This window comes from Manacus candei, unplaced genomic scaffold (assembly GCF_025592945.1).
Source record: "Manacus candei isolate 608988 ecotype Guabito, Panama unplaced genomic scaffold, ASM2559294v1 h1tg000011l, whole genome shotgun sequence".
Classification (NCBI taxonomy): Eukaryota; Metazoa; Chordata; class Aves; order Passeriformes; family Pipridae; genus Manacus; species Manacus candei.
The window spans coordinates 10,273,518-10,300,804 of NW_026138059.1; the positions used below are offsets into that span (position 1 = coordinate 10,273,518).

General features: G+C 39.0%; 2 protein-coding genes across 3 annotated transcripts in view; one reads left to right on the top strand and one right to left on the bottom strand.

Annotated features, from left to right (window-relative positions):
• The window catches only part of DLGAP2 (DLG associated protein 2), a 455,335-nt gene that overhangs the window by 13,275 nt on the left and 414,773 nt on the right, over positions 1 to 27,287 (top strand). The gene's annotated exons all lie outside the window — the stretch shown is intronic.
• Positions 4,848 to 7,495, bottom strand: LOC127466819 (uncharacterized). Its single transcript, XM_051778134.1, has 2 exons — positions 6,255 to 7,495; positions 4,848 to 6,215 (listed from the first exon to the last, which is right to left on the bottom strand). The coding sequence occupies exons 1-2, from the start codon at positions 6,541 to 6,543 to the stop codon at positions 5,656 to 5,658; spliced, it is 849 nt and encodes a 282-aa protein (XP_051634094.1). The 5' UTR covers positions 6,544 to 7,495; the 3' UTR covers positions 4,848 to 5,655.

Sequence of the window (27,287 nt, forward strand, 5' to 3'; positions counted from 1 at the left end):
TGCCAATAATAGCATTTGTTGTTAATGAATCTATTCCTTATGAGTACATGACATGCTCCTTCTTTCTTGTGATAGAAGCTTTAAATGTTAGTAGCCAGGAAGTGCCAGCATTTGATTGCTGCCTGTAGTTAAGTACATAAAAATATCAGAGGCATAAAATATTTTGGCATAAAAAAATCCCCAAATGGGTAGAGAAATAGGGTGCAGTTAAGGAGTATAAGTCAGAGGCAGAAGTGTCTGCTTGGAATACTTGATATAGCCTTTGCTTCAGGTACTGGTAAGGGAAGTTTAGCAGTCCCATTAGAAATGTGTTGGTGTTCCCTCACCTACGTTCAAGCTGCTTTTGAACTGGGAGCTTTGATCTCTAAGTTGGTCCTTGTTACATGAAAATTTTCCATTTCCAGATAATTGTGGTGCTGGTTTCAAGATGCTAAAAAGTGGAAAGTCCCACAGTGACATGGTAATGCTGGCTCCATCCATAGTGTTCTTGGAATGGATGTGTCCTCTATTTTCTTGGCTCATCTGCTGTCGGTTTCTGGAGTGGCAACACAGTACTGTGCTGCATTTAACTTACCCCAGAGTTAAAATAACAAAACAATTAAAATGTGACAAAATCTTTTAGAAGAACAATTGTTGTGCATTTTATTCCAGATGAACTTCCTGAGAGTTGAATCTGCTGCTGACCATTAAAAATTGCCATTACAACTGGATATTTAGTTAAACTTATACTTCCATAATTCTGCTAGCGTAAAAGGGATAAGTTGTCAGTATACATTATGCACATCATTATACACATACCCATTATCTTTGTCAGTAGCAGATATATCTGACAAATTTCAATGTTTTTAAAAATTATTTTAAATAAATGAAGCTGTTATTGCTGGGGTTTAAAAGGTGTAAAGCTCTGTTTTACCAAGCTGCACACCTAGCTATTTTTAGAAGTGATAACAAAGTTTCTCTCAAACTGAGTCAATGTTAATAGGTTTCAATTGAGAAAGCTTGGAATGATTCAGAGTAAGACTTCAATTTCTTTATATGTAAAAGTAAAAAAAAAAAAAATATGCAAAAAATTCTATAATTGGTTACTTGTAATACCTAAAAAAAGCCTTAATAGATATTGGCATTGCTCCATATGAAACTTCTCTAAGTCATTCTAGTCCTACTGAGTTCAGCATCCTAAATAGGCATATGTTCATGCATTAAATAAACAGCTCCTCTGTTGTCCTGTAAGCATGAAATCAAATCATGGTTCTTTAGTCCAATTTTTGTGGTTCTTTATTCTAAAGACTTTACAATGGATCCCTAAATACTTTTATTATTAGAAATTAGGTATTTTTTGTTCCTCCAAAGAGCCTGTATGCTTTGTGTTTGAGCTGCATGGGTAGGTTATATTTTTTGTGTCCAACTTACTTCTAAAGTGTTTTCTGTTGCTTTAGATTATTGAATAGTTAGCTTAGCCTATTTCTGCAGGGCACTAAGGAAAAAGAAGAGAACTGTTCAATACAGATATGGCTATTCTCCCTCTACTCCTCATCAACGCTGTTCTTATAATTTGTATTTTAATACTGTACAGACATGTAAAACATTCACAATTTTTATTCAGAAAATAAGAGAAAGAAGTAATTTATAAATTACCTATACATGATGTCTTGCATATCTATAAATCATGTTTAAGCATAGATAGATATTACTTTGTAGGGAAGAAGACTGTAAACTTTTTTCATCTGTACATTGGTAGCCTGTGTGCATTGTTACCATTCAGGCAGCAAATTCTTTGGTTAAAATGTTTCACTGCACTTCTGTATAAAGCTTGTATGCAAGGTGTGTTGGTGTTTTCAGCCAAGCTGTTAAACACCACTGCCAACTGGTGGTGTAAGCACCCCTGTCTTTGCTTCTATCAGACTTTTTTCACTTCTCTGTAAGCTTAAGGGGTTAATTAAAAAAAAATTGCATTCTTTATGACCTATTGCTTAATCAGCTCTACAGTCTAGCTACAAACTCTTAGGGTATAGTTTATGTCAGAATCTAAAGATGATATTCAGTTTGGGATTAAGATACCTGAATGTAATTTTCTGCCTTCACTCAGACATCTAATGCCTTTTCAGAAGCCCTTATTTATTCCATGTCACTCTCAGCTACTGCACTAAAGGACGCCAGTCCTTCTTAGGTCCTATGTAATATCTCCCAATGTCAGCAGAGCTCTGAGGAAATAGGCGGCCCCAGAAGTTGGAGGGGGAGGCATTATAACAATAACTATTATTATTATTATTATTATTATTAACACAGTCACCTGTATTTATGCACTGCCTAAATCCCTACATGCCTAAGATCCCACTATAGTGCGTGAAGATTAATCAGTACAGCTGTGGCAACTGAGAAAATTCAGATGAACAACCTCTATGTGTACAGTAAACTTATGCTTCCTGTGGTGTTTCAGATGCTTTAAGTTATCTGAGACACCTGCATGGGATAGAATGTACACCCTCTACAGAGGGTGTATGTTCTTTAGAAATGGCAAGTGGAGGTTAGACATGGTATGTGAGAGCACCGGCAGTGACATGGGGCACTGGTATGTGAGCAACTGAATTGAGTCTCCAAGTATCATCACGGGCACCATTGACTGTACTAGAGCCACAGGCACTTCTATAGCTCTAGACATCAGAATTTGAGCATTGTAGATCTGTGAGCTGAATTCTGCCTTGCTGAGAACCTGGATATTAATTTATCATAATTTTGTTGTTTGGCTACTTGCCTGTGGTACCTCAATACTTCATTGTCATGTGTGTATGAGAAATTACTTGTCCATCAACTAAAGAGTCTCGTTCCCCTAAACTAACATTCTCTGCTCTCTGGCCTTTAAGTCTCATAGCCAAGACTTTGACTTAAAATCCAAACAATACCCTGTTTGGTACATCTTCTGTGCCTGATTAAACCTTTGAACAGTCATCACTAATTTTAATGAACCAACATCTGAGTACCTCAGACTATGGTTATGTCTACAAGCTCTTCACTGAGTCCTTTATTGACCTCCTATTACTTCAGTTTTATGAAGTTCAAACTCTTAAAGTGTGGAAATCTGAAGTTTTTAGCAATCTTTCCTTCAGACTACATCTATGCAGCATGAACAGAAGTCAGGGCTGAAGTCAAACTATGTAATAATCACAATAACGGGATCTCACAATTCTGGATCATCAGAGGTTTTAAATGTCTTTTGCAAGTATTAACATCACAACAGAGTGAAGTGTGTGTGTGTTATTAGCTTGTGCCCAATGTTTGTGAGGATGGGTACAGAATAAAAAAGAAGCTATGAACTCTTCCTGAGACCCTGGGAAAATCATTTATATTGCTAACTTCTCTCAGGTGGGTAGCAGTGCTTCTGTATTCAGGGGGAGCTGAGAGGCAATGCTAGCTGGGAAGGGTATTGCTATCTAAAATGGCAAGTGTAGGGGTGTTTTTACAGCCAAATATAATGTGAATAGGGATTCAGTGCACACTTCTTATTTGCATTTATCACAATGTGTGGAATTCATACAGTGCAGATGTCTCCATCTGAGCTTGTTGCCCTTGCATTTCTTTATAGTCAGTGGAGGTCTAGTCAGTGTAATTAATCTCATTCTAAAGTAGGTGTCTGAATAGAACAGAATGACTGCAAAGGGTGCATGGGGTGACTAGTTCAGATGGAGGAGAACTGAATCTCATCCTACCTGTTCCGTGGGCAAAACTATGATTTTGCCTTTAAAAATATATATATAACTTTACTGAGCCACAGTTAACATACCAGATGTAGAAGTGTCTCAGAATAAGTCTGTTCTAAGCATTTACCACAGATTGCCATACCAGAATTTTTATTTAATTAAAAATACCAAATAATTATTTCCTCGTTTTACAGAAACACAAGGCCAGTACCCATTATTTGTCTGTGTGGGTTGTCTGGAGCAGCAAGCAAGGCAATGAGTAAGGTTTCATAGTGGAGGACTGAGGAAATTTTCTAGGACTTCTTAATTTTAGGACTTCCTAATTTCTAGGACCTCTACATTCATCCTTAATGTGATCTCTTGGAACTTTGTTCAGACTCCCACACATCCCACATAAGCGCCCTCATGTAGCCATCCTTCTCTCCAGCTGGTACGTAAGAAAGGTGTGGTCTTCTGTATGTCCTGTAACTTACCTGCCACTGTGCAGCTGATGGAGGTGCTGGTACCTGAGTGTCTCAGAATGGCACTAGACATCATATATGGATATCTTGAATCAAGATTAATTTATTTGTCATCTCTTCACTTGTATCTCCCAAAGTTATCCTTATCTGGAAGAAAATCATGTTACAGACGAGTTTTCTGCATTGAGAATTTCAGAGCAAGCACAGATCACCCACAGTGGAATTACTCACAGTTACTGACCTGAGGTCTCATTCTCATCCTAATTTTATGTAGTTTCCCTCTGCCCTGTTTCTTTCACAGTCTTGCCTGATTTCCCGTCTGTGAAAGCATATTAATCTTTTAAAGTAACTGAGTAGAATTTGGGGTGTACTTTTATGCTCTTCTCCATAATAGAATGTTTCTTCTACAGCAACAGCTAGATATTGACACTGTACCTCACAAATTTATCCAAGAATTATTTTAGTTGATTTTGACAAATTTCAAAAGACTTGGAAACAGCTTCATGTTGGAAGAAGGAAGATCTATATGAGATTCTATAAAAGATGGTATCTGTTTTATATATGTTTATAATTCTTTGTCAGCTTTTACTGGTAGGGAATGTCTCAGTAATAAGCAATACAGCAAAAATTCCACACTTCCAAATAAACAGATAAAGGAAAAGACACCCCCCCCCAAAAAAAAAAAAAAAACAGTGAAGGAACTTATAGCACTAAGAAAATCTCTATAATGTTTTAGTAAATTTGTATGTATGGGACCTGCATCATTGTTACTGAAACGAATAGATAGTTTGATGCTGTATTTCTTACAGATTTTTTAAAAACAATGTTACTCACATGCTGATCACACAATTTACTAGAAAATTCTTTGAAATTCCATAGTGTATTCAAACGTTAGATGATTTGAAGATGATTTAAATATGAAGAAGAAATGACACGTTACCAACTCAAAATGAACGAATAAGCCCTATGTTTGCTATGAAGCTACAAGTTGTGCATTGTGGGCTAGCCACAGAAATTGCTAAAGAATATTAAGGGATTCATGCAATGTTTTTCCTAAGGAATAAATATTCTAAGTCAGTGTGGCCAGTCAAGCCACAGATCTCAGATATCCTGAAACCTGTTCGAATGTTACAAAGAATGTTTTTAATATCCTATATTTTAAAATCAATCACAAAATTTTAATACTTAAATTTAGGAAAAGTTCAATTCTAAGCTGTGTTAATTGGGAAGGGCAAGTTCGTTAGTATCAATCTGGACTTAGTAGCAGCTCCAATGCCCTTACTCTTACTAGTGAAAATACCAGGCAAGAAAAAAGGCCAAGGAATTAGCAGTGTGCCAGTCAGGAGCTCTGCAGGAAAGGCAAATTATACATGGTGGGAGTTACAGAAAGAATAATGAGTCATGCTAAGAAGCTGTGTGTATCTAAATGGAGCAGTGGACAAGGGTGTATTTGCTTTACCTGCACCTACTGCACAGCAGCCTCATATTCACCATCCCTGTCAGGAGCAAGTGTAAATAGCATAACTAAATAAAGGGATGGGAAAGCAAACTATAAGGGAGTATCTCCTCCCATCCAAAAGCTGTAAAGCTGCATGAGAGTGATGCTCTGCACAATCTAATAAGTCCTTGCTGTGTCTGTGAACAAATGTGCAGTTTTTAATGATATTTCTTTCTCCATTTGCTGATGAGCATAAGGACTTAGTGGGTTTCTGTGGCTGGGTTTTGGTAGCGTAGGGGGGTCTACAGGGGTGGCTTCTGTTAGAAACTGCTAGAAGCTTCTCCTGTCCCGTGGAGCCAATGCCAGCTGACTCCAGGATGGACTTCCTGCCGCTGGCCAAGGCCAAGCCAACCAGGAGTAATAGTAATGCCTCTGTGATAACATATTTAAGAATAGAAGGTTGTGGCACAGAAAGAATTCCAGCCGGGGAAGAGCAGAGTGAGAACATGGGAACAAGGCAGACACCAAGGTCAGTGCAGAAGGAGGGGCAGGAGGTGCTCCAGGCACCGGAGCTGAGGCCCTGCAGCCCGTGGTGCAGACCATGGTGGAGCAGCTGTGCCCCTGCAGCCCAGGGAGGACCATCGGGGTGCAGAGACCCACCTGCAGCCCATGGAGGAGCCCTTGCTGGAGCAGGTGGATGCCTGAAGGAGGCTGTGACCCCGTGGGAGGCCCAAGATGGAGCAGGGTCCTGTTGGAGACCTGCAGCCCGTGGAGAGGGAAGCCCACGCTGGAGCAGGTTTTTCCCTGGTAGGACTTGTGGCCCCTGTGGGGGACCCATGCTGGTACAGCTCATTTGTGAAGGACTCCACCCCATGGAGAAGTGACCCATGGGACAGCAGTTTGGGAAGAACTGCTGCCTGAGGGATGGATTCACACTGGAGAGGTCCATCAAGGACTGTCTCCTGTGGGAGGAACCCCACGGAACAGGGGAAGGACTTCTCTCTCCGAGCAGTGGCAGAAACAACAACTGACCGTGGGGAAAAGGTGTTTTTAAGATTGTTTTATTTCTCACTCTTTGGCTCTTATTGTGTTAGTAATAAATTTAAGTAATATCCCCGCTTTGAGTCTGTTTTGCCCATGAAGGTAATCAGTCACTGACCTCTCCCAGCTCTTAACTCATGAATCCTTTACTGGTTTTTTTTCATCTGACCAGTTGCAGAGGGAAAGAGAGAGGCTGTAGTGAGTACCTGGCATCTGGCCAGGGTCAACCCACTACACCAGGGTATATTTTAGGAAAATGGTAACTTATCATGCATATTCAGAATTGACATGACTGGCATTTAAGAAATTAATTTGTGTTTCAAATTGAGCATGTAGAAAGGAAGCTTTCTGTTACATTTAGCACCACCCTGAAATGTATTGTAAAACTTTAGTGTCTGTAAAGTCATTGAGGCTTATAAAAACTTCGTGTACAAACATCTTTTTTGATTAACCTATCTTCTCAATTCAGGCACTTTAATTTTTTCAGGGGAGGATCACTTTTTTTGTCTTATATTTGTGAAGAAGTTTTTATTTGGTGAAAGGGTAAGCAGATTGGAATGATGGTATATTATAGTCACCCTGCCCTCAGTTAGAAAAGAAGTAAATAACTAAACAGAGGGTAAGCTGAGTTGTCTGTTGTGTGCATTCTGTAGCAGTTCAGTAGTTTCTCATGCCATTAGTGTGGTAACACAATACTGTGATGGTGGTACTCATAAATACAAAGAGGAGTTGTGTTCAAGCTACAATCCTGATATTAATTTCAATGGGAGTCTTATTAGTCTGTATATGAATGGGGTTTGTTATTTCATCTCTTAAAATCTGTCAAACACTGTTGTCTCTCTTCAATAAAAATTTTTAGATCAGTCCTATTAAATGTTTTAGTGTGCTTTTATGTGACTGCTTTGGAATCAAGGCACTCTTGTCCTAAATGGAGAATGAAAAGCAACCTAGCAGTGCAATCTCTTCACTTCTTATTCAGATTTTCTCTCTAAATTTACATCAGTATAATAACAATATAAAATGCAGATTTTGAAATACCGAATGTATAAGACTGTGGTAAAAAAAATTTAGAAGTGTGAATAGCTGTTGTAAAAATCAAGAGTTAACAAAAGACATACATTACATGAAAGACAGAGAAGCAGTTCAAAATATGATCATATTATTAAAAGAGCTTAATGCAGCATTAAGCTTCAGCAATTGAGATCTTCCACTGTCTACAAAACCTTTCATTGCATGGCTTGTGGCTCTGTTCCTCTCTCTGCTCTTTTCCATTTTTGCTTGTTTTACTTATCATACTCTAGTCATGCTCTTAATCATCCATTTGTATTCCACTGCTCTCATCTCACCTCCCTTGTTTCTCAGTCCTCATGGCTGAATCGTGCCTCTGCTTCTGGGAACTTCTCTGTGAGCAGTGCTTCTCAAAAAGCCTGTGTATCCTTCCAGAGTGCCTACTGTTGGAAACACAGCTCTCCCAATCCTTAAGGACTGATATTTCAGTTCTTTGTGACCAGCTGTTGTCATCTCAAAAGAGTGAAAAGTATGACTTGAGAAGGGAGTGAGGAGCCACAAAAGTGGTGGACATGGCTACATTTAGAAAGGCTTGCTTTACTCGCTTAGGCTTAAATGTGCAAGAAATTTTGTTCATATAACTCTTCTATTGATTTCTATGTGTTAGCTGATCAAAAAGCATTACTTTCCTGAACATAACGTAGAAAACTGAGCTCTTACCAGCTATTTCACAGAGTAATCAGATGTGACTTTTGGTCAGGAGGATCTGAAACCATTGACTGTGAAAGCCTGGAGTATGCATCCAGAGAAGGGTCATTCTGTTTCCTCACTTTTCTGAAGTGTCTCCTACTAACTGTGGGTGAAAGCAGGGCACTGCTGTTACATGTTACATGGGCTGCAGGTCTGAGCTGGTGTAGCTATTCTTGGGTTAATCACACACTTGGCCAAATCTTGAGTTAGTAAAATTCTTTATATTTGGGTTAAAGAAATTAAAACACTTCACATAAAATTGGATTTCTATCATAATGTCTTGGATTTCTTTGAAAGTATCAACCATGTATAGGGTCTTAAAGAATTTAATTCTAGTCTTTAGGAATGGCTTACATAAAAAAGGATCAGCTTCCCAGTCAATAGCTTTAAAAACTGCTCATCAGCAAGGCAGGTAAATTATCAAAACTACTTTAATTACTGTATCCCATGTAAGCCTTTGGCTATCAGACTTCGGCTGTCTTAATCTGTAATTAAACATTTTATCCCTTTACAGATTAAAAGGTGATCCCTGCATTGAGCTTTTCAGGTGGTTTTGTTGGAGCATAGATTTGAATTCCCTGTTAAATTTTAGAGACTGAAATGATGTCTTTTTCTTCCTCCCCTGAGAAATGCTGAAAAGTTTCTTGCTTGCAGTTTCAACCCTCTTGCACTTTGCACTGAGGACTTGGTGAATCTCTTCTGAACAATTCTGATGTTGGATGTGCTTGTGTTGTTTCATTTATTGTTTGCTGAAGTAATATAATGTCCTCTTGTGTGTACAGACAGTGAAGTATGGTTGCTATTACCCCTAGCAACACTAGAGTTTCCTTAATCATTAACAAGACTTTATGTACAAGGTGATGATTATTTTCTGCACTGAATGCATGAAATGGGAGTCCTTTTGGTCATCAGTCAGTCACCATGTAATTTAAGTTTGTATCCTAATGCATATTCAAAAGTGCCCAAATAAAGACATTTCATGTTTCCTGACTTTCAACTGCCTGACTTCACAACATAAATGATTTTATTTTCATTTATATTTTAGAAGCTTCCTAGGTTAAAAAATTGTTTTATTTTTAATAAACTTTGCATCAGTAGCACACTTATTAGTTACCACACACCTCTGTCACTCATGCTTAAGAATGACATTTATCCAATCAGAGGAGAAGGCAGTTTTTCTAGTTAGACCAGTCATGGGGAGAAGATGGTTAATAAGTGGGAATGGTGGGAAGGACCTTCAGCAGTAGCTGTACACAGATACTTGGGTGACCTTGAGAGACTGTACCTACAGGGCATAGTTTTGCTGTATTTCTCTTATCCTTGTTTATTTCTGTTGCAGTAGTGCATATGGTGACAGGTCCTGACTGCTTTTGTTTCTCATAATCTGTGTAACACTGCGTAAAAGAAAATCACGCACGGGGAAGTGTAGTGTCTCGGGTTAGAAGTTGTTAGAAATGTAGTGTCTGAGGTTACAAAACAAGCACCTTCTCCACAAGACAACACGACGCCACACAAGGCTGTGCAGCTCTGCTCCGGGGTACGGCCCGGCAAGTGCGCAGGAGTCAGAGGACCTGCAGCTGAAGCTGGAAGGGATCATCTGTTTCCCAGAGCCACAGAGCTGCCTTATGGCCATAGGGGCAGCTATTTGACTGCTCTAGTGACATGCTGGAACAGGCCTGCTCAGCGAAAAGAATCTAATGAAAACTGACTCTTAGGAATAAAGCATTTAGGACTGAAAAGAATCCTTCGGATCAGTGAGATAGCATCATCATACATCTCATAAGACTGATTTAAAAGTCCCATTTTTATTTATTGTTGGTTGGGGTTTTTATTTCATATTTTGGAAAGCTTTCTAGATATTTGCAACTCTGAGGATTTAAAACAAACTAAATTTACTTTTTACTCTATCAGACAGCACACTCCTTCCTCACTGTGAAAAACAGAGACCCAATCGGGCAATTTCCAATCAGAGTTTTATTATATGATAAAAGCAAATATTTCAGCGCTGGGTGAACAGGGAAGGGGTTCAACAACTCCCAACGCCTGTCACACCCAAAGAAGATAGTTGTCCTACATTTATTTCCAGCTACTTCATGAATATTCATTATACATAAGCATAAACATTACACATTGTTGAGTCAGACATTCAACAGATGTTTTTCTTTTAACAAGAATGTTATCTATAAGCATTCATAGTATATTGTCAAATCAGAAGCTCTGCAGATGTTTGCTTGCTACAAAGTTATAAATTTCGAGAAAGGTCCTATTATCTAGCATCCATAATATATTGGCAAATCAGACACTCTGCAGATGTTTGCTTGCTACAAAGTTATACATTTCAAGAAAGGTCCTATTATCTATCTAACTAAACAAAATTGTCTCACTATAAATCCTACACAAGGTAAAAAGGGAGGTAACTTGTTTTATCTCTTCACAGGGCCCCAATTAAGTTTTACGACTTGTTTTTCTTTTCTCTCCAGGTCATATTGACCCTTCACTGTCTCCTCTTAATCAACTCGAATTATTTTCTCAATTTATCACACTCACCCAGCTCAAAATCGTCAGAATGCTGAAGGTGTTTGTCTAGGGAGTAAAGACCAATATTCAGTTCTTACTGTGCATAGATTTAGTGGCTTAACTTAATTTGTCTTTTCCACATCACTGATCAGTGCTCAAGATAAAAGACTATTAACTGTTTTCCCCAATTTTACAACAATATCACTCTTAACTTGAGAAGTGTTTTCAGGAACCAAGTATTGTTCCAAATAAAATATCTATGTTATCAAGTTGTTCCTAGTCAATATTAACTCTAAAGCACTGTATGCAGAGTAGAAAAAAATACCGAACAGTGTTACCAGGCTGACAGCAGTGCCCTGTGCTGTCTGATATGTGGACAAGAAATGCTGTCATTCAGTGATCTTCTCCAAATAGAAATGTTTTTTTCCCAGAACAAGGCAAAAAGTACCTCCATGATTTATGTACCTGCTAAAGTTTTAATTCTGCACAAAATGGTGAAGAGAACATTTCAAAGAAAATGGCAAATATTTTATAGTGGAAATTAATACATAGTAGTATTAAAAGGGTTACTGCTTTTTCCTTCATCAGTGTATCTCGGAATCTACATATAGCCAATACTTCTATTTCTGGAATTGCCCACGTAAATTACTTGAGTTACCTCTCATAGTTAAAGTTAGTTGTGTGTTTGCAGCTTTGGGATCACACTCTCCATGCTGCTTCAGCTTCCTCAGCTTCACAGTGCACCTTTATCTTAACTCCTTCCAGGCTTTTCTTGCATCAGAATTCCTCTCCTGGACATCATGACTGATACCTCAGGCGTAGTGGTCTCTTATGTTATAGGACATGGTCTAGGAAGACAACGCTGTGGGGTATTGAGTAGAACTTCACTGATTCACAGAACTGGAGGCTAAAAGTGCTACCTTGAGTATCTGAACTTGCCTACTACATGTTGCTGGTGAGGCACCAATATTCCTAAACCCATGCTCCTCTCAAGACTACCTGTTGTTCCTCATGGAAGCTTGAAATTAAGAAGTATACAATTGTGACTGACAGAGCAAAATAAGGTGTTTTCCAGAACTGGTTACCAGTGATCGCTGCTCATTGATCAGCAAAGAGTGGGAGTTTCCTACCCTAACATTTCACCCAAGAATCCCACCTCAAAACATCTACTTCTAGAAAGAAAAAAGAAGTTACTGTTCTACAGACAGAAAAGGAACACAAGTAGGGATGAAATAGGGGTAAATAAAGAAGAGAAGTAAAAGCAATTATTTGCTTTTTCTAACAAAAGAAATTAAGACAATAGCAATGAAGTAGTCATACAGAGAAAACAATACTGCTATGAGCAGAACAGTCAAATGAATTTCCACTTCTAAGCTTACCACGTGGCCAGTGCTGATTAGGCAAGTTTAATAACAGATCAGTTGGCACTTTTTCATCACCTGTTCTACATACTCCTCTTCTTTCCATGCATAAACTATCATTACAGGCAGTGCAACAAGTACAGCTGTGTTCCACTTATCTGTTCTGTATGTTACACACATTAAATAGTGCCAGAGGACAGCTCATGAATATTACATTTTCCACTGCTATGGAAATGTTTTCCATTTTAGCTTGTCCTTGTACTGCTACCTAAGAAAAGAGAGAAAAGAGGAGTTTTACAGCGCCCTTTGAAGGTTAACAAACCTGAGCTTTCAGAAACCCTGAGGGTATATGAATCCCAAACTGAGCCCCCCATCACAAAAAAAAGCCTTCTCACTTATACCATAAAACCACAATTGAGCATCCCTGCAGATATTGACTGCAGTAAGATTTCGCAGGGACAGAAGCAATTTCTTGGGTAATATGGTCCCAAATCACATAAGGCATTGTAGGTTACAGCCAGCATTTGGCTCCCACCTAGAAACCTTTTGTATTTTCATTATGGTATAGAAGAGATTCAGGCACTTCCCTTCTTTTTTTTAGAAGTTTTGAATTTAGGGCACAGGACTCTTGCTATAAACTTTGAAATGTGCCTATTTGCTTGTGACAGGCTGTGCTTGTGTAAGTTTCTGCCACCGGGGAAGCAGTAAAGCAGGGTATTGGGATAGCAAAAACATTGCCAGGTATTCATCAGACTTTTCATTCTGGGCTACCATTTCAGGTGATGATTTATAGTCCTGCTTCTACCTTCTCTCTTCTGCCTTTCCTATTTTACCTTGCTGCTTTGGCTGTGGATCTTGGAGAGGGAGGAGATATTGAACCTTTCTTGCTATAGGGCTGTTTGTTCAGACCCAGAGGTTTCAGTCTAAGGCAATATACCCAGACTGGTGATCAAGACACCAAAGAATGAATTTTCTGCTGAATTTCAAGTCTCAAGTGTAGCATACTTTGGACCAAACCTAAGGCTTTCTGAGGCCAGTGGACAGTCTTCCACTGACTAGGCTGACCTTTGGATGTGGCCAAGACCCATCAACCTGACCTAGTTGAAGATGTCCCTGCTTATTGCAGGGGGCTGGAATAGATAACTTTTCAAGGTCCCTTCCAATTCAAATGTTCTATGATTCTATGATGTAGCTATGTTTTCATAAGCAGATAATTACAGGTAAAATATTCACAATTAAATGAAAACTCAATAGGCTACATTATTCCCAGGGGTCATTCTGTTGTTTTTCAGTTGAGTTGTACCAATAAGTGATTTGACCCAATATTTTGTTTATAGGAGGGCTTATGAAATGCTAATTATGTTGGTCAAATTAGTGAAAACCAAACAGACTTCAGCTTTGTTTGTGTGGTTAAGCAGTGTAATTATGAATGCTGGAATTGACAATGAGGTTTTTTGTGGAATACTGAGCTCTAACTAAAAATGTATAAGTGAAACACTTCGTTGGGAGTACATACTGTACGGAAACTGGAACATGTTTTTGGACGGCATCCCTGGCTTTGCAAATCAGATGCTAAGATTCAGCAAAGAGGAGTTTTGAAGGTAAGAAACACTTTTCCAGAAGAAAATCATAATATGGGTGTTAGTCATAGGTTTCATTGCCCTGTGAATAAAGGTTCAGCTGAAATAATTCAAAATTAACAATTATATTTAAACCATCTCTAATTCACTATAGTAAAGCAATCTTAATTTGCTATATGAATGGCACTAATCTGAATGAAGTTGACCATGTCAGATGGGGAGCTGTAACTGGGATTGATTTTCTTTGTATTGTCCAGTTTGGTCAAAGCCAAATCCTGACACCGCATCCTAATGCAAACCTATAGAAGAGGAGATCCCACATAGCAACAGCATTTAACAGCATCTTACATAACCAAACCACGTTATCTAAGTTCCTGTCTCTTTTGAAGCTCTTTTGTCAACACACAGTGGAGAATATATATATATATATGTATATATGTGTGTATATATATATATTTATAAAAAATAATTCACTGTATATACTAATATTACATGGTAATTTCAAAAAATACTTTAAAATAAATCACTATATACAACAAACTCTCTCAATAGGCCAAAGCGTAGTTTTCAAACTGTCAACGCTTGATTGCAGGTTTACATTGAGATGCTTTTGAAATTTTTAGAAAATACCAAGAAGACAGTAATAGTTAGGTACATGAAGATCTAGAAAGAAAATCTGAAGTGGAACGCCAAAAATGAAACTGTTTACTCTCTTTTGGTTCTTCTGTGCTTACAAAAATGTGAACAATGGCATTTACCAGCAGCAGAGGTGCTGCACTAGATTTTCCCATCCAACTGAATAATTGTGTTTGATGCTGATGTATGGCTCTGCTGTAAAAATCCCTACAACACTCACCAGAGTTGCTAGCACAGACTAATCGTGTGACTGCTCTTCTGGCTAATATCCATTAGACAAGTTAACCACATTTCTCCTTATAGATTCTGATATACCTCTCATAGGTAAGCAGTTATTATATTCACCCACTGAGCCTCCTACTGTCTCATAATACACCTTTAGCTCACTGTCAAAAATATCTCTGGAGTTGAAGTGATTTATTTTTGCTCAGAAGGTACTCAGCAACAATTGGGAATCCTTTGTTTTTATTACACAGTACTTCTTAGAAACCAGTGTGGGGGAGAAAGACTAAAATACTAACCTTTGTCTCTTGTGTGAACAATTTATAGTTTTAGAGCATCTTTTTTTCATGTCATTATTACAATAATAATAGCAACAGCAATAATAATAGTTAATTTTGAATTATTTCATCTAAACCTTCACTCATAGGGCAATGTAATCCATGTATAACAGCCATATTACAATTATTATTATTGTTCCTATGGAGAATATTTCAAGGACTGTATTACCATTCCAGAAAATGGTTGGTGATTTTTTTTTTTAAACATATGTAGGCAATCATGTATATATATATATAATATAGACAGAGGAGCAGCAATTAGAAACAGGCTTGTATAGTTCTATGAAGTTTCTGACCAGGAGTCCTTGCTTAAGATTGGTGACACAGTTATGGAATTAATAGTATCTCTGTCCCATTTCTGGTCCCTCTGGAATGAGTCCTCCAGGTGTCAGGTCTGATGCCTAGTCCTGTGTCTGGATGTAAGCTCAGCCTTTAACCTACATTGTGACCAGAATCTAGGTGCTGTTCCAGCTCGTACTCAAGTTATTCAGCTTTTATTCAAGTTGTCTGTTTGAAAGCTCCTGCTTCTTCATTTTGTTGTTCTCTTACTAATATGTAGGCAGTATTTAGCCAGTGAGACAGATCATTGGAGGAAAGTATTTTAAAGCCTCAGCCAATTTACATGTTTATCTGGTTGTACAGTCTTATGCTGCACAGTGCAGAAAAGTCAGTAACTTCTTTTTTCAAGGGATCAGGCCAACTAATTTTAAGAGAGTTAAATATTTTTAGTAAACAGTTCCAAACATTTTTAGGAATGTCTCAGTGATTTTGCTTTCTCCTCTTCCCTCACTACCCTCACTGCTTCTTCCCTCTGGCCTTGGGTCCCTTTGGAGCTAGTCCAGGCACTGGCATTTGGGTTAGCCCCACTCAGCCCCACTCCTTCCTGACACCTCTCCCCTCTCGAGACCTCCACCACTGCCTCCCCACTGCCTGTCCCTCCTGGGACCCAGCGGGGGGAACTCCACTTCCCACTTTTATTTCTGTCACAGCTAGACCTGAATGTAGTTTAGATACTGATTTTCCAGGCAAAAGCCCATATTTGGTACCCAACATCTCTGTTCCTGATCAGTTGGCCCAAGAGGACACTGATAAGGTGATGGCACAGCAGTCTGCCTACTACCCATTTAGTATCAAAGGCTTTTGGTCACTGCTTGGTGTCTGTGGGACAATTAACTGGAAGTGTTTATTACTCTCTGATGGTCCAACTCCTCAACTTAAAGCTACAGTTTGGGCAGGAATTAACATCCACCTTGGATCACACCTTCATTTACCACCAAGGAGTCTGCTATTACAGCACAGATTTGGACTGTTTGATTGGGAAAACTCACTGTTATTTCATTATTGCAACTATGTCATCCAAAGAAAAGTGATAACTAGTTGTACTTCTGAAGGAGGTAATTTTCAATTTTTTTGACTCATAAATGCATTGATTTTATGACTTCACTGCAGTTTCTTTACTCCAGCCCAGGAAGGATTGGTACTTTTTTTTTGTGTGTTTTTTTTAGGCTGTTTCTTAAAGTCAGCAAGAAAACAGTGTGAGTGGCATCTTTCAGTTGCTGCTTAAGTCACAGGCTAAGGTACAGGAGGACAAGCTTCAACTGATCTAGCAGATAGATGTTATAAAGCAATTTTCCAGCAAACTGGCACTGCAGTGCAGAGCTTAAAATCCCTTTCAGCAACGACATTAAGGTCTCAGGGGTGCCATTGCATTGCAAAAATGCTGGTAAAAGGATAAAGTTCCTTGGTGTTTTGTTCTCTCTTCTTTGTTCCTTGCGGCTCCTGGTAGCTTGTGGAAATTAATAGGCTGAAATTGAGAATATTGCTCTTTATTCTGTCGATTCAGAGAGATTCATGTCCTTTCTTTCCCAAAGCTCTTTGAAGAAATAGGAAAGGCAGAAAAACCCCCACACTTCAGTGGGCTGTCTAGATTCAAATACCATCCACTGCTGGCCTTTCATTGGTGTTCAGCAGCCTTTGCAAGATTGTTTTGGGAGCCCCTCCAATACACGAATTTGCAATCTGCTGATACATATGCCATGGAGTTGAAAGTGTTTTTCGTTTATATAGAACCTCTCAGAGCATCCTTATGCTTCCTGCACTGATTCAGGCTTCTGCCAGTGTTACCCCTTACATTTCATCAGTCTTCAGCAGCAGAGATGAGGCATTGCTACTGCTAGAAACCAAATTCATTCTACAGATGAGGTTGCTGTATGGAGATGTGAAATATTTTACTACTTTCATTATTAGTGTCAAAAATTACTGTATAAAACCTTCCTATTATATCCAACCCAGATTGAAATGTAAATACAAGGTTATGCTGGTACTCATTTACTCACACTTAAGTGAGTATAAAACATTTCATTTAATTAATTTAAAACATTGTCTTAATTGAAGCATTTCCAAACATACCCAGGGCATGGCCACCTTAGGTCCAGAAGATGAAGACTCTAAAGTGGTGAGTATAAACCCAGTTGCTTTAAAAGTTGGTCTCATTATTTTTCTGTGATGCGAACTAGTTCAAAACCACCTTCCTCATCTTCACTTCTCTTTCAAGTAGGGGACCACCTTTGTATTCTTTTTACAGAGTGTGTTAAGATTGTGGTGGTTTTGTGATGAAGACCATACCTATTGCAGGCTGAAATCTACACAACAAAAGGTTACTCCTTCTCCCTTTCTCTACATTTTTTTTCAGAATTCTTGCATTCATTTGCTTTCCTGAATAAATGGTCCCAGATATGACTTAGCAATTGTGGTGTGTCAGTAATATGTAATTAAAGTTTTCCGTTAAACGTTCCACATATGAATAAAACAACACAGAACTAATTCTTACAAACTATTATCAAATCCATTAATACTGAGCCCTAAACTAAAGAGGCATTTTAAAGTTTTCTTCCAGACCTGAGACGTGCTGAAACAATAGATGCAAGTTCATAGCTACAAGGATGAGCATCTTTGCTGCTGCATAGGGATCTTCCACATGGAAAGAAAATAGTTGCCATAAATATATTGAACATTTGTGAAATTCAAATAAGCAATGAAAGCCTAAGCTTGTAAATTCTTATATTCTCTAAGCATCTCATCTCTGGAAAAGATTGCATACGAAAATACTAGTTCTATTAATGGAAAGGCAAGATTGCAATGACCTGAAATTGTAAAAATACATTGTACTTACTTTATTATTATTATGAAAATCTCCTCTGCAGTAAACAAGTTTGTTGTAAAGGAACATTTTAAGACAAAAAATGGTGGTTGTCCTGCATACTCGTCTGCAACTCGTCGTTGCAAGCTCAAGGGATATCAATTGTGAGCAATAAAAATGTACCTTAAAGTTACAAAGTTGCTTACTAGCTCTTTTTCTAAGCTTTTCATCAATAAATCAATCAATCTGTAAGATGGTTACTTGAGCAAATGAAAATGTAATGGCTCAGTTTCACTGTATTCCTAAGAAACAGATTCTTTTTTCAACAATTACCATTTATAGCCAATTCATTTCTCACACCAGCAATGCTCCTTTTCTCGAGTTTGGATAACCTTTGCTACCTGATACTTCTTTAGCCCTTGGTAGATATACATGCATAAATAGACAAAATGCTCTGTAAACAAAATTTGAAAAGATCTTCTGCCTTCCCTATTAGCAGTGAGGGCATATATTTTCAGCCTCTGTGTTACCACAAATTATCAGATGGACAGAAAACTTTAGTTTACAAAGGCAAACATTCCTATTCCCTACTTCTCTTTTCTATTACACACTACCAAAACCACGCAGAAAGAACATCTGATTTGTAGTTACACTTCTGCTTGGTCCAAAGTCCAAAGCAATGTCCAAATGTACTCTCTAGTTTGAAAACAAGGCCCTAGACAGCTATGTAAAGAAAATGAGCTTATAAATATCAGTAATCTTTACATTAAATCATTAAATAGTTGTAAACCACCATCTAAGGATGAGATGCTTTGCATTCTCTTTTATCTTCTGTATTTCCAGCTTCAAAATTTTTGAAGTTCTGTGTTAGTTCAAAGAACAGGAAGCAGTTAAGTAATGTATTAGCTTAAAGCAACATAAAAACATCAAATTACTACATGTTTTAGTGTTCAGTTCTTAGATGCATTGGTTGTATTTGTCTGAGTTACTACATATCCTTTGTCTTCAAAGAAAACTTTAACCAAATGACCCTCTAAATTTTCGTTTATATTTTCCTGAATCAGCAGGAGGTTTAGCATCAAGCAAAGAATATACACAGGACTGAATGCTTTCTTTGATTCATAAGTTCATGCAAAAGCTTTGATATAACTACTGTTTGGAGGAATTCAGTGAAGCTTGGTGGTTTGGAGGAATAAGATAGTTCAGGATGAAGAACTGGCCATGCATATGGCTATGAGAAGTCATTCTTTATAATCCTGGTGAATTTTTCTAATTTTTGACCCAAATATTAATAAGTTAATAGTTAGGATAAAATTGTTCAGATTCTTCATTACAAAGGAACTGTGTGCTATTCCGATGACTTAAATTAGCATGCTCACTTTAAGGCACCTTTACCAAAGAAGCACTTGAAGAGATTTTGGGGAAGCATCTGTGAAAGACATGTGCAGTCCCATCCCCAGCACTACAGTGCCTTTTTTTTGGTCCTGTCTCGCAAAACCAGAGTCCTCAGTTCTGAGATGAAGCCCATAGAAACTTTATACATCACCTAGAGTGAGAGAGTAGCATTTCAGAATTGGATGTTAAGTATCATGTTGAATCAGACAGCTCTTCAAGTACCTCAGTGTGAAGCCATGTAGAACTAGCCAAAGGAGATGCTCAGCGTCATAAATAGATGTGACCTACATTTTAGACCTTTGCAAGATTTAGATACATATGGCAGGGACATCCCTCTGCTCCGGATTTGAAAATATTAACTTCTCATATGGTATGATTACAGGTATGATCACACCTTTTCTCTCTTTATTTTGTTCTGGTGTTTTATTTTGAAGCAAACCCATCATCCTGCTGTGGTTTTTGGTCCTATTCTGAATCCTGGAGCATTCACAAAAGGCATCAGCTTGTCTTTAGTTTTCTCTCCTTACTGAAATTGGTGATTGGTCTCAGCTACTTTCCACACTGAGGGTCAGGTGAAGAGTTATGGAGCGCCACTAAGTAAATCCAATTTAAATAAATTAACCTAATTAATGCAATCCTATAAAAATAAATCCAATTTATTATTTAAAACAATAAGTAACGATGTAAACAATAATATAAATAATAGCATTTAAAAATATTAACGAGGAATTACTAGTTTTGCTAACGTTGCTCCTTGTGCTGTCTCCATGTCTTTAGCAGTGGGGGGACAGAGATAAAAGAAAAGGTGTCCACAGGTGGGAGACACTCCTGCTGGTACAAAGGGGAGCAGGAAAGGCTGTTCTTGTCCTGCATCCCCCCCTTTCTGTGGGAGGCTGTAGAGAAAGCCCTGTCGGCTGTGGTTTGGAATTGCATCTGCCTGGGGCTGGGTTTTCTCACTCCTTTGCACAGAAGCAGCCTGGAGAGAGTGTGAAATACTGCTAGTGAGGCCAGAGGAGGGATGAGATGCTGCAACCCTGGGGCAGCCAGGTGCTAAAAGAACCTCTGACCTCCTCTCCACCACCCTGTCTGACTGTCAGCTCCACTTTCTCTGCACTTTGGTAATTTCCTGCAGTGATTTCACCTGAAATCTGATATTTCAGCTCAGCAGAGAAGTCATGCAGGACCTGGAGGAGGTTCAGGTGAGGGGCTGGGGTCATGCCTAGCCTGTCCTCAAGTCTGGGGTTGGTGTTGAAAGCGTAGGGACAGCCTGTGCCCACCCCACTCCTGGACTGTCCTCCAATTTTGAAGCTCTAGTTTCTGTGCTTCTGAGCTTGCCTTGGGCTTCCTCCCCCACTGCTAGTAGACATGGGTTTGTGGGGTAAACCACTGCTATTAGGCATCAAATCCTATGGTATGTCTGTTTGATTTGTCTGTTTGAGGCAAAATTCTGAGAAAGCCAAATTGTCAGTTTATCCTTTAATCCTGGTAGCTCAGGTAAGCTGGTGCCTTTTCGCTGTGAACCAACAGAGCAAAGCAGTGGGGAAATAAACATTAATTGAGAATATAGACCACCCAGATAGCCTGAAACTGGTGGATGAATTCTCCAACATCATAGAAACTGAGCTGGTATCTACGAACAGTGTTTATTAGACTGACAGAGGATGAGCTGCAATTCAGTGTTCAGTACTGACAGGCAAGTCAAACTAACATTTAATTTATAAAGGGTATGGAAGAGAGTATTTTACTGGTTTATGAATGAGAATTAACTTGTTTTGATTTGATTTGATTTTACTAAAGTAAAAATGCCCTACTTCTACTGTAAATCAAACCAAAGAGCTTAGCTAGGATTTAAATGTCTACATATCTAACACAAGTGGTTTTGTCTGTATCTACATGGTTGTGTGCTGCTCTCAGGAGTAGATCAAGACTCTCATTGCTGCACATCCACAGTTCTTGCCTGTAGGAGCCTGAAACCTGCTCTGATGCAGTATTTTGGTAGGAGAGAACACAAATGCCCCTTTTATAATAAAACTGTCAGGGTGCCCTTACCTCACGAATGATTGGTACCCGATCCTCAGCTGTTGTATTTGCCTTTGGGATGGTGTGGCTGAGAACATAACTCAGTCTACTTTCTTGCAGGAGTTTTTGAGTTTTTTTGTATGTTCTTCAAGGGTTTTCAAGTGATACCTAAGCATTATCCAGGCCCCGTGGTACCTATGCTCATGCCAGCGCTGTGAGCTGAGGGAATGCTATCACAGCAAAATCAAGGCAGAGAAGGCCAAAATGGGCTTTGGGTTCGTGAGATGCTGATGACAATTCAGTGCTGGTGCACTCTGAGTCTAGCACTCCAGTGCATTTAGAGCATTTTGAGATGTTCCCAGTAAATGGAAGTATTTATAAGGCAGATCTATCCTTCAGGTAACCCTGTCTACAAAGGGTGTATGTAAAAAGCTAAATCTTCAGAGAACTGTAGGCAGAAGATAGGTGTACAAATCCAAAAATGTTTTAAAATAGAAGAGTTTCTGTTGGTAAGGCTCCACCTGTTCCTGTATTGGCCTTATTTACAAGTAGAATTAATTCTCTGGAATTCACATCTTGCCACTACCAAGTGGTATTTCTCTGGGCATTTTTTTAAAGAAAAGACATACTTCTGCAGTTTTTGAAGAAAAAAAAATTTCCTAATGCAGCCTCAGGGATCATGGATTAGTGTTTCAATCCCCAAAGAAAAAGAAGTTCCTCAAGAACTGCTCAGAAGTTCTTGAATTCCAGAGAAAATAATAATTAAAAAAAGGAATAAAATTCAGCCATCTCCATAATCTTCTGTTGGTTCATTAATGTGCTGGCTTAGATGGACCCTGTCCTCAGGTACCTCAAATTTCTTTAGAGGGTGTAGGAAGACTAACTGCTGAATCTTGGATGTTGTTGATTTGAGGTGTCCTGACCATGACTTGTAGTAGAAGTACTGCATTGCTTAACATTGTGGAATAAGGCCAAAATGTGAATTCCTTGAATGCTGTACAAATAATGGGAGCTTATTCCCCAGCTAGCTGCTGTGCGATGTAAGGCCTTATCTGTGTCCTTTCAGGTCCAGGTTATTAGCTTTTTCTTCCAGACTCCTTTTTTAACTCTTTTCACAGATACTTGGACAAATATCTGCAAATATGTCAATGTCTTATTCCTCCACCTTCCCAGGGCACCCCTCAGGGCCACCTCGGTGAGGTTCTGCTGGGAATAATCAAATTTTGCCACGAAATTCAACTTACCTTGTTTCATCATTAGTATACTAAAGACAGGTTTTGAGTACATAATGCAATGAGCTGAATTATGGCAGATTAACAAGTTCCTGCCTGTCATTGGAGTTGCCATGTTGTTCAAAGTGCCTTGGATACTTGACATGCATTAACTGAACAATAGCACTGTCTTTCAGACATCATCCCTGCTCATGCATGGGTTAGCCCTCTGGGGCACACACACAGGGGGTCAGCTCTATGGGTCTGATGCATTTCATGTGTCTCAGATTCACTGTGAATGTACCATATGTATAGTTTTATCATGTGGGTTTCCATTTGCAAATTTTCAAACAAAAGTTAAACATGCTTCCCAAAAGATGCACCTTTTTCCTTTATTTATATTTTTTTGGCTTGTGTAGAGGGTTCATTATAGTAATACATTGCATTTTCTATTCACTGGACTTCTGATTTCCTATCTTGCTATGCCGATTATCCTATATTGCTATGCTGATTTTCCTAAACAAGCTCAGATCTTTATTCAATCTATTCCCTTTTATGTGTTTCCAGCAAATAACGTCCATCCTACCTGGCGAATGAATGACTAAGTAATTCAATCAGATTATTTCTTTTTTCCCCTGTATCTTTTTTCCCTGTATCTATGTAAGGAGAAAAGGGATCATTATAAACATTTGCAGTATACGATGGCAAAGTTTAATATATGGGAAAGGTTTTCCATAGTATGGTTGTTAACATGCAGCGTGTCCCTATGTTTGTTTCATGCAACATTGCTATGCTTAAATACATAAAAAACTTCTTAGGGACATGGTTTTATTTTTGATTAATGTGCACACTACAAGAACTTAAAACGTGATCCCTTTTTTCTCTTTCTCTCTTTTTCTTTCTTTTTTTTTTTTTGGGTTGTCTGCATTTTTAGCACACTTCCCTCATTGCTATTCATTCCTCACCTTAGGGTTTCTCCTCCTCTGGAACATGAGGATGAGAACCCCAAGTTCATTCCCTGATGCTCCGTGCGGGTCCCTACAGGGCTGTGCGAGGCTCAGACACGGGGACAGCTCAGGGTCTGCCCTCAGCTGCTGGGACAGCGCCCGTGCCTCTGGAGAAGGCAGTGGGCTGACGATACGGAATGACAGGACTCAGCGCGATGCTGTGGTCCATGTGCCTTACGGCTTCTGGGCTGGGGGGAACAAGTGCTTGTTGCTCCCGAGCAGTGGCACTCCCAAACTCTCCCTGAACTCTCCTTCGCCCTTCTGCCCTGCAGCGACAGCCCGGACAGCCTTTGCCCCCGTGCGGTGGGGAGACACCTCCGGCTGGGCAGAGCCGGCACGTCGCGGCCCACGGGGGCTTATTTGTGTCCAGGCGGCAGCAAACCCTGCGCCTGAACACGTTTTTCCAGAAAGCTCTTTGACTGGGCGAGTGCCGCGGGGTTTCCATGGTGGCCGCGGGGCTGGCGCGGCTCCCGCGGCGCGGCGCTGCCCTCTAGTGCCGGGAGCGGCTCCGGGAGCGCGGCATTCCCGGCTCCGTCGGCACGGGACACCCCGGCACGGGATCTGCCTGGAACGGGACATCCCGGCACGGGACATCCCGGCACGGGACCTGCCTGGAACGGGTCGGGGTCCGTCTGCTCCACCTTTCCCTTTGTCTTCGTTTAACCCCAGCCGGCTCGCTCGTTGTCCCCATCCCTGGTGGGGAGGAGAATAGGAAAAAAAAAACCAAAAAAGGTAAACTCCAGGGTTTGAGATAAGAACATTTTAATAATGACAGCAAAACAAAATATAATAATACGAATCATACTAATTATACCAATAACAGCAATAATAATAACAACAAGAATAATAATGATGATAATAATTGTAATGAAAAGGAGAGAGAGGAATAAAACACAAGAGAAACAAGTAGTGCCCAATACAGTTCCAATAGTCTCCCTGATGCCCAGCCCCTCGCTGAGCAGTGGTAGGCAGTTCCCAGCTAATTCCCCTCCAGTTTATATACTGAGTATTATGTTCTCTGGTATGGAATATCCCCTTGGGCAGTTCTGGTCAGCTCTTCTGGCTATGCTCCCTCCCAGCTTCTTGTGCACCTGCTTGCTGGCAGAGCATGAGAAAGCACTGTTAGAAACAACTAAATCATCAGTGTTTTATCAACATTATTCTCAAAACACAGCACTGTACCAGCAATTAGGAAGAAAATTAACTCTATCCCAGCCAAACCCAGGATATCCTAGTTAATTTTTTTTTACCTGTGCCTGTGTGTTTAGTTATCTGTATTTCTTTGTAGGTTTTTTTTATTTTTTTTTTAATGGATTGAATAATTTTACAAAATTATAATAATTTTCTACTGTAAGATTTTTTTTGTTGAATTTACAATTCAAAAAATAAAAAGAACCACTCTAAGCCTTAAGTCCATTTTAGGTGTTCATGTGCTGTTGGGATTTGATTTAGTTTTATTACATTGAAAGAATCAATGTTACTGTAATACAGAAAATACTTAAACTGAACTAGGTATAGGGCTTTTTTTGTTTGTTAATAATTAATTAAGTAACAGTGCTGTAAGTAGGAGAACAGTACCTGAAGTATGATTGGATTATAAACTATATTAATAATCAACAAAGTTAAATATTATACGATGCATACAATAGATTTTGTGAAGCTCTATAGTTTCCATTTTCTCTGTGTGTCATTTTTTGTTGATCAGTATTTCTATAGTTTCTGTTTATTATTATATAGGTATATCTAAAAATGTAGATGTGAAGTTAATCCTCACAAACCATGCTTTAGCAATCTGCTTTCTAGGTGTTGACTTTGTTTTCTAATCACACATAGTAATCATACGATGATGAAAAATGAATAGTGAAAGTGAAAATATGATGGATGCAGTAAAAGTGCAGTTTAAATTATTTAGCTTGTATTCTTTTATTCTTATTTTGACATCAGAAGTGTTTCTGGAGGAAATAAAGTGACAAAAACTAAAATTTCTTTGAAAGAAACTTGAACAATGGTAATCAATCCAAGCCCATGTTTTCCAGATACATTTTTCAGATTGGGTGAAGCTTATTGTTTTCTTTATATTATAGATTCACTAACTTAGAAATACTGAAGGGTATTAGTTTTAATAGCTCTCAGTTCCTGGTCTGCTTTGTAAGTAAACTATTGCCATCAGTATGGGTAGGCTACTTCTTTTATCACTTACTTTGCAGTGATATGAGGAATTAAGTTCACTTACTAGAGATCCAGAAATATAAATATGTGTCCTTATAAGGAGGAAGATATACATCATCCTATGTAAGGCAATGCAGTAAGAAATACATTATGTCTGATTCATAAAGACCATGACCTTTTCCAAGTCTAGCAATTTAAATATATTTTGTTGAATATAAGATAGCTGTGGTCTTGAAAACCATCTTCTTTATTCCATTGTTTTCTGATATTTCTTTTGTAGCCACTCTTACTGACCTGGATGAAAATTTTACTATTTTCAATGTACTTTTCTTAGATTCCTATGTACATAACTGGCAAATGCTGTGGTTTCTCTGGAGTAGACCAACTGTAAACATATAATGACCTCTAAACTCATGCTTTCAGTTCACTGTTTGTGAACATGTGGTCCCAGTGTACCACAGCTCTTGGATGGCATTTTGTATTGTTTTACCTTTCAGCTTGCAATTATTTTCTACTTTACAGCTACAGATCTAGCAACTTACTTGACAAAAATCTAGCATCTGGTAAATCTACATGCAGTTTTCCTGATGCCCAGAACTCACTGCCAACCACAAGAGACAAGCAAAGTAAGAATCCTGTGGTTTTGCTGGCTCAGGGTCCAGCTTTCTGAGGGCTTAAGAAGAGCTTAAGCGACTCACAGGTCTTTCATCCTCACCATGCCCCAAAACCATTTTTCACCAAGCCCTTGGTTCTAAACCTTCTCTGTGTGTCACTATATGTCATTGCAGAGCAAACTTTGAGGAATTTCCCCATGGATATTATCACCTTTGCTAGAATACTCCCAATGACAAGGAAGGGCAGTTGATGTAGGGGAAGGGAGGTAGAAACTGCTGCAGGAAAAATTCCAGCCTCAGAAATAATAATAAAAAAGTGGTGAAACCCAGGAAAACTTTGTAACATCGTATTTCTTTAGAAAGAAAGGCACCAAGTAAAACTGGGGACAGGGCAAGTGCATTATATTTGCTTTTGGCAAGCATGGTGTGGAACCTTCATATTGCGATTAGAGAAATTTACTTTGCAAGAGTAAATTTTTGCTGCAGGGAAAGGGTACACACGTAACAGATTTAGTGGAATATGTGTTTTCTATTTAAATACATGAATTAGAACTGAGTGCAAAGTGCTGTTTGCACATCAATAATTGCCTTGTGTCCAACTGCCAGCCAGGCTTGACTGCTCAGCAAACACTGAAGAGGGGGCTGATTGCTGTCTTCATATCTGCTCTTTGTCCTTGACTACTGCA

Coding starts and splice junctions, on each gene's coding strand:
- LOC127466819 (XM_051778134.1), bottom strand. CDS start 6,543: ATGGACCTCTCCAGTGTGAATCCATCCCTCAGGCAGCAGTTCTTCCCA. Junction 6,216..6,254: donor GGCTCCTCCATGGGCTGCAG/GTGGGTCTCTGC, acceptor CCTGGGCTGCAG/GGGCACAGCTGCTCCACCAT.